General features: G+C 41.6%; 1 protein-coding gene across 1 annotated transcript in view; it reads right to left on the bottom strand.

Annotated features, from left to right (window-relative positions):
• Positions 1–7,281: 7,281 nt before the first annotated feature.
• Positions 7,282–8,443, bottom strand: part of TARS (threonyl-tRNA synthetase) — a gene marked incomplete at its 5' end in the record, with an annotated part of 16,358 nt that continues 15,196 nt past the window's right edge. Inside the window, one exon of the mRNA XM_009878326.1 lies at positions 7,282–7,500. Within this exon, the coding sequence (XP_009876628.1) occupies positions 7,352–7,500 (149 nt within the window). The remainder of the gene's footprint in view (positions 7,501–8,443) is intronic.

Raw genomic sequence — 8,443 nt, 5'->3', positions numbered from 1 at the left:
CTGATCTGCAGCATCAGTGGGGATTGATAGCAGAGGAGGGAGTCAGGTTTGATATCGGACTAATATCTATAGCTGTATATAGCTCTTTACTTTTATCATTCCACTATTATTTCTATTATTGTTTCATTAAAGCTGTTCTAGTTTTTTTTCTTCTCTAACCCATAAGTCTCTCTGCTTCATTCCCTTTTTCCTTCCCATTTAGGGGGGGAAGAGGGGGTTAGAGAGCGTCTGTCCGTGTTAGCAGCCATCCCAGCCCTAACCCACGACAATAGTATAAGTGAGGAGGTTCTCCATTAGCCTAGGGCTCCAGGTGAAGGCTGGAAGGGAAAATTGTGACCAAAGCTGCTCAGTAGATCCTGAGATGGGAGACCATTGCAGGTCTGAGTCTAAAATCACTCCCTTGTTTGCTCTGCCCTTCTGTCTCCACTCCTTCCTGTCCTTCATGCATAGAATTCCTGCAGCTTTTTTTTTTTCTCACCTCATTATCTCAGCTCAAAACATGATTTAGACACTGCATGATTCCCTCCTGTTTGCAGTTCAGGAACACAAAGCTGAAATGCACTTTCTTGCAGTTTTCCAGCAGTCGCAGTGCTTTAACCTGGTTTCAGAGGGTGGGATGAGACTGGTGTCAGTGTTTTGACCTTCAGCACATTCTCCATTTACTGGGATGAGACTGATGCTTCATATCAGGTACATACTGGTATCTCCCTCCATCTTAAGTTTTAATGGGTAGTGCAAGACAGGTTTCTAAGTAATGCAATACTTGCTTTTCTTTAGTGAAAGAAAATTACATTGGAAAGAAAATTACATTGTTTGGTGTATCTTGATTCGTGTGCAGACTGATGTCACAAACTATCGCTGCCACTTTCTTCCATTCCCTTGGAAACACTACTAGACAAAGAGTGACAGGTTGCCATAACCTCCATGCAGTATCTTCCATATGTAGGGATTATTGAAATGACTTTATTAGTGTTTTATTATACTTACTCTTATGAGTTTGTTAGTTTGAAGAGGACAGATTATCTGTAAACAAAGTACTGCTTTGTAAAATGTTCTTCTGTTGAGAACACAAAGCCATACATCACATTATTGCACCTTGTGCTTCATGGGCTCTATGTGGAGTAGATTGCTGGGAATTAAAAAATTGAAGCAGAAATAGTAAAGAAATATCTGAACTTTATATGCTGATGGTGAGAAGAGAGTAGCTCCTTCCTGTGAAGTAGTAATGTGTTTGAAACCCCTAGTAAGATTTCCAGATCTACTAGACAGCATAGCCAGGTCTTGGTTTCTGTATTTCTTTAGTCTCTTCCCTTTTCTAGTTATTTTTCTGTATAAAAGATATCCCAAACTCACAAAGTTCCCTTGCTTGGATTTTGGGGATTTGGGTCTGAATGCCGTCAGGCAGAGGAAGAAATCAAATATGGGATGGCACAGGGACTCAATGCATGGCAAGTTGTGAGTTCAGATGTGTAAAGTATTGTTTCTGTGGTTTAGGTACTAGAGGGCCAGGCAGCAGCTGGCTGCAGAATCAGTTACAGAATGAGACTTGGCTCTAGTTCTCACTTGAGTTCCCACTCTAGATGCTGAGATCTTTCTTGAATTCAGTTTCAAGAGCTGAATTTTTTTAAACAGCTCTTTTTGTCAGCTTTCCAGATCAATTGGTTGTTGAACTTTCCAAAGAAGCCAGGCTAAATGCTGGATTCCTCAGATAGACTGTACATGAAATCTGAAAGTATTATCAAGCTATAGTTTGAGGGAGCTGAGCCCTGAAAGAAAGAAGTCTACTTTTTTTTTTCAATAATGTGCTTTTTGTTCCTCTTAAGTCGAATTTCCCCATTCTGAAATCCAGAATGATAGAAGTTCATGTATCATATGATGAAATTGAGGTTTGTTATTTGGTGGTCATTTCTAGTCAGTTCTTGAAGGTCTTATTCTGTGAAAAAAGTCTTACACTGAAGAAAACCCTGAACCACCCTCCCAAACAAAAAAAAATTTGCCACCGGAAGTAAAACTCAAGGAGTCTGAAATTATTTTTATTTCCACCTGTGAACAATCTCAGAAAAAATCTCTGGAAATAAAAGATATTAATAACCTAGCCTCCTGATGCTGATGATTGTAGGGATATCTGCCTTTCAGCATGAGAAAGAGCAACCTTGGTAGTAAAGTGGGTGTACAATCTGTCCAGGAATGATGTGCTCAAGGACTTAAGAGTGGTTTAAAAATCCTGAGAAAAAGAAATCCTATTGCTGAAGAAAGCCTCTATTTTATCCCTTTGCCCTATTAATATGACCTGAAGGCATTTGGACTCCACCTGATCCCTCTGCTGACACCATGTCTCTTGATGTGTGAAACAGAACTCAGAATACCTATGTGTGATTTGATTTCCCATGTTTAAGTGGAATATTTATGAATTAATATCATTGTATGACTGTTAACTCTCAGCTGGCAATGACTTTTTGGAAAGGAATACTTAGTAATTCATTCCATTTTAGCATTTCAGTGGCTACTCCAAGAAAAGGTGTCTTTCTATATTTGTATCCAAGTCCATTGCCCAGTTCATTCAAAACTATTCCTCTTTGCAGCCTGACGTCCTTGCTGATATGCAGGGGTTGAGATTTCATGTCTCTGTGGGCCTTTATTTCATTAAATAAGAGTACGGAGAAACTTTTCTTCTTTTGCTAATGAGCTGTAGAGAGGTTACAGTTTGTCCCTGATGTGTGCAACTGAGAAATCACATATTAAATGTGATTAGATTAATGCCATTGTGAATCTTGCAGAGTATCAAGTTAACGTGTGCTGATGTTGCCATACACACTGAATATACAAAGATTAGTTCCGAGTATTCCCAAAGGAAGAATCATGTTTCAGGAATGTAGTAAATCCGTAATTGTCTGGTTTATAAATCTGCTTCTTGTGATGGATAGCAAAAGGTACTTTAAGTGTCAACCCCTAACTGACATGCAGTGAACATATTCTCTGCTAACCCAGTGAGACGAACCCATCACAGGGTGGGATGCTTCAGCTGCCAAGGAGCTTAATTGTACACTGCATCTGGATGTCAGCAAGGAGAGCTCTGCTTGTCTTTGTTATGTGCTTTCTTGCCCAATCTCTGCTCCTCTCTGCCAACCCTCTTGTCCTTGGTTCTGCTTTTCTTTTTGGGGATCCCAGAGAAGCAGTTCCAAAGATTGGGGAAGACAAGACTGTCGTATGATGGATTCAGCTGCTGTACCTCCATTCTAGTGGTCCCTACTACTTTATCTTTTAATACAGTTAGATATACACGATCTTCTTGTGGAAGCCCTGTCATGTTTAAGTAGCAGAATTACTTTTTTTCTGGATGCTGAACACTTTGGGTTTAGTTGGTGGGTTTTTTCAACTTTCATAGCTGCCCTCTGTTTATCTCAGAGCATTTTCCTGTTTGTGGAAGGGCCTTGTCATCCAGTTGAAGGCTGTAATTTTGAGAGGGATACAGATATCTTACAGATTGAAACTAAATGCATAGCCCAGATGATTCATCTCTAACATCTGAGAACATTACAAAATGTCCCTGGCTGCCCCAGCTCATCTGAGCACATGTTCTTTGTCGTAATTTATCGGAAGATGTTAATGTGTGCTTTGCTTCGCAGGCTCTCCTAATTGAAAAAACTCAACTTTGATACAAGTCCGAAAGTACTTATTCTATATGAGCATACTCAATCACAGTGGCTAACAAGGTATCAACTGCAATCAGACAGCTGTGAAGGAATATTCCTGTCCATGGCAGGTGCAAAACACTGGTGTGCAGAAAGGCTCGGTTGTCTTAGAAATCCTCTTTAAGCAGCACACAGTATGTGCTGTCTTCTTTTAAATAAGCATAGTGTCTGGCAATACTTAATTTTCATAGTGTTAGTTTACTGTTATCTGATCTGAGGGCCAGTTACTTAGATCTTTGAACTGACTGTGCACTTAAGCAATGGTGGAGGTTAAGGCAATCACGAACTACACAGGACATGAGCTGAACACCTGAAATTTGTTTTCAAAGACTTCTTAATTCTGTCCTACTCTAACATGGAGAAAGTCAGACTAGTTTTCTTTTACTAGAGGTCTTGCTGTGTTTGCTTTTCCAGGGGAGCAGGCGTGGACTGGGTTTGGATACAATGGAAAAAAAAATTGTAGTCAGGGCAAGACTGGCAGTGTGAAGGTGCCTACACCAACTGCTGGTTTATCCTACAGCTGGGTTGTCCCTAGAAGTGATGCTTCACTGTTTTTAGAGGAGTTGACACAACATGACTAAATCCAAACATTGAAACTGCACCATATTGTTCCAGTGGTGTAGTTAAGGAAGCAGTATCAGCTGCTGTGGGAATTTCATCCCAAGATGTGATAGGAAGAGTCCTGGTGGAATTACCCTTGGTCATGGCAGTGTCCAGATGGCTCTGGACCAAGGGAAACTCTTTTCAGGGAAGTCTGCAAAACTCAGGAGTTTCACAGAAAACTGATGGCTGACACAGTGATTCCTGCCAGGACTTATTTGTGTATATGTGGATGATCTATTAGTTTAAGAGATCTTCCTTCCCTATGATTCTGTGTGCCTCCTTTGGCACTTTGCTTTGAAATCTGCTTTAAGGTACGAGCAACAGAACTCGCTGTGAAGTAAAGCAGAGCTGGAGCTGTACCTTATCCGCTGCTCCACAGGAAATGCCCATGGCATGGAGGAGTCCGTGGTGAAGAGCCCTTTTTGGATGACTTCTGGTTGAAATGAGAGAGGATGTGCTGCTCAGGCCAGGTCAGTTCTGCTTCTGTGCACACCCATGACTCTTGGCAGCCAGAGAACTTGCAACAGCAGAGAGTACAAGTTTAGATGACACTGGAGTGTGGCAGGGCACCAGTCACAATTTGGATGTAGACACCTCGGTTCTGTGCACACCCTGCTGGAAGTACGTATTTTATTGGATTGTACCCTTAGGTACTGTTTCTAGTAACATACTCAAATACGTACATATAAATTGTTGCATGGGTATTTAAAAGTCTGATCTAACTAAATGAGGTTTCTGCAGGATAACTTGTGCAAGGCTGACACCTACTGAGTCACACACAGCAGTGCCCAGCACGTTATGGAACTGGTGTCTAATTTTGTGACCGTGGCAGTTTAATACCAGTGTGCATAGAGATGGCTGCAGAAGTGGAGCACTCTGTGAAAACCAACACATGCATCAACCTAGTGGAAAGCTGGTTTGAGGCACGACTCTTCGGGAGAAACAGAACGAGTGGCTTCTCTTCCTCACGGTCCCCCAGGGACCAGTATCCACTCTGGTTTCACTTCAGCATTTGATGGAGTCCTGCCTCAGGGACATCCGATTCTGCTGTTTTGCACGAGCAACAGTCACTTCACAGCAAAGCAAAGCGGGTGTGAAGTACAGAAAATAATAACCCACAATCCTCATGGAAAGGATTTTCAAATCAGCCAGGCAGTGGAAAGTCAGTTTTTGCCCTTTTGTTTCCCCTCAGCAGTTAGATGGGACTTCCAGTCTGAATAAACCAACTAAGATGATTAAGGGAGTGGAGCATCTCCCTTATGAGGAAAGACTGAGGGAGCTGGGTCTCTTTAGCTTGGAGGAGACTAAGGGGTGACCTTATTAGTGTTTATAAATATAAAGGGGGAGCGTCACGAGGATGGAGCCAGGCTCTTCTCGGTGGCAAACAATGACAGGACATGGGGTAATGGAATCAAGCTGGAATACAAGAGGTTCCACTTAAATTTGAGAAGAAATTTCTTCTCAGTGCGGGTGACAGAGCACTGGCACAGGCTGCCCAGGGAGGTTGTGGAGTCTCCTTCTCTGGAGACATTCAAAACCTGCCTGGATGCGTTCCTGTGTAACATCATCTAGGTGTTCCTGCTCTGGCAGGGGGATTGGACTAGATGATCTTTTGAGGTCTCTTCCAATCCCTAGCATACTGTGATACTGTGAAACCAAAGTGGAAATAGATTTTGCTACAAGTTGCTGCCATTGTGGTGTAGCAACACTGAACTCAGGATGCTGATATAATGTTACCATGTGGGAAGCACAGGTGAGAAATGCTAGATGAAATGCTTCTGCCCCAATAATAAAGGAAATGATGAGACTTGAAAGTTTTCAAAACATGGGACAGTTCAAAACTGTCCTTCGATTTGTCTGATCTTTGCTGAGGCTGTAGCAACAGCTTTCATTTTAAAGGAACAGTTATCAACCACATTTGGAAGCTGCTCAGGTCAGTTAAGGTTAAAAAAGACCCAACCAACCAAAATCAAAAAACTTCCAAAGATGATTTTATATTTTGTCAGTGACATTTGCCTCTTGCCAGCCAGATGTGCACAAAAGGAAAACAAACACAAAACCAAAATCTGTGAGACAGGAGAGGCTGCTCATCGAGTATGTGATGCCCTGGACTACAGGCTTGGGAAGGCAATGTTCCACTGGGGAGGACTGTACCTATTAAATTGAAAAACAGCATTTGTCTTCAAGAACTAATCATTATCCTTTTTAGTGCAGTACATTCTTATTTCTGCTTTGCTGAAAGGACAGCTCAGGGATAAGAATAGAAACACTCTCTGTCCCCAGGAATTATGGTTTTCTCAGTTGCTTCTTCGGCCCTACTACATCCTACCTCCTCCAGAAAGCCTTATCCCTCTTCTGCAGCTACAGCAACCCTATCTGTAGAGCCAACAGGTTTCAGGAATTGCCTCTGGGGAGGCCTAGAGCTGGATTTGTTTTGCAGCTCGTGCCCTGTGGCAGATGGCCTCACGTCAGGAGCGTGACACAGCGAGAGCCAAGACATTCCCAGAGGCACCAAGCACTAAGGAAATAGGAGACCATTCATTTCTCTTTTCGGGGGGCTGCGAACTGTTTAGAGTCAATATATTTAACTGGTGTAAGACCAGCAGATGTCAGTGCAAGGTATCACTTTCCTTAGGAAAGAAGATGCTCCAAAAGCTGCTGCAGTGCACGGTTACTAAGTGGTTTCTTAAGGCTGAAGTCTTTTGTTCAACTTTCACAAAAAAGCATTTGTTATCAAAATGTATTTTATTCGTAACAGCATAGTCAGAATGTTACATGTATCCCCAATTAACACTTCCATTTTCCCTTCAATCACAGAAAGTCATTTCATCTTGCTTCATCTGTCATTTGTCAGAGGCCAGGAAATTTTATTTCAAGGTTTGTGAAAAACTGATTTTTAGAAAAAGAGACATTTCTGAATGAAGAAAAATCTCTGCTAAAATGAGCAAGAGGTCCAATGTGAAATATACTTCAAATCTGCCTTGGCACAAAAACTCTGCAGTTAACTGAATTAGGAAAACTACAATCTTTTTCTATGCTGGGTAGAGCAGATGGCGTTAAAATTCCTCTTCGGCTTGTCTGGAGCGAGAGCATTTCAGTTCAAGCAGTCTCTTCACAGTTTCTGCAATTGTACGCTCACCATGCACCTTGTTATCTCGGGTACGGATGTTAACCGTTCCACTTGCCTTTTCCTTCTCACCAACAACTAGAAACAACCAAGAGGCAAAGGAATGAACATTTAGCAAGCTCTTTTTTTACCCCCATTCCCTCAAAACTTAGGCATTAGTACTCCGTGGGCAAAGATAAAAAAGACAACTTGATCATAACTTACCAATAGTCATTTGTTTTCTTTACAGAGACAGCAAGACAGTTTATCAGAAAATCCCAAACCTATTTTACTTAAACACTAAGATACAGATACCAACATAATATATGTATGACTCACCACAAATATAAATTTTATATCTCAGCACGAATACAAATTTTACATAATATACTTGGAGGCAGCCACAGCAGATTGTTATTTCTCTCGTACCCAATCTACGTTCAATGGGACAACGCATTTGAAACACCACCTCAACATAAATTAGGTGAGACTAGACTTGATTATTTTTGGTGTTCTTGAAGGTAAAATGTAGTTTTGTCTTTTCTGTATCATAAACTTCCAAGTTTTAGAGAACTAAAGAATTTCTTTCGTGATTCTATCAGTCACTCTGAGGGTAGAGTTTCTCTGTCAAAGACTGCCTCTATTCCAATGAATCCCAGATAGTTTTAGGGCCAACGCTAGAGCCTCCATTCACATGACACGACTGACATGTTGGTTCACATCACATACTTCACAGTCATTGTCCCTGCATCACCCTCTCATGGAAGAGTCTTCTCCTATGCATGCACGTACAGCTCAGAACTGCACCACAGCTGAATGCAGTCAAAACACAGTACTTCTTGGGCTACACTTGAAACAAGAGCATAAATTATTGGGGGGAAGCAGGGGTGGGGAGGTGTGGAAAAATTACTTAACAATCTGATTGTCAAAGGGTAAGAGATTTTATGCATGTCTCCACACTGCTGACTCAAAGACAGTGAAGACCTTTTTATAAAGCAGCAGTCATGCCTTGGGCCATGGTGACCTAATTTCACTGAAGCCA

The sequence above is a fragment of the Apaloderma vittatum genome, unplaced genomic scaffold (assembly GCF_000703405.1).
Source record: "Apaloderma vittatum isolate BGI_N311 unplaced genomic scaffold, ASM70340v1 scaffold2001, whole genome shotgun sequence".
NCBI classification, from domain to species: Eukaryota; Metazoa; Chordata; class Aves; order Trogoniformes; family Trogonidae; genus Apaloderma; species Apaloderma vittatum.
Note: the sequence above shows the minus strand (reverse complement) of the source record. Positions and strands in the feature narration are given on the sequence as shown.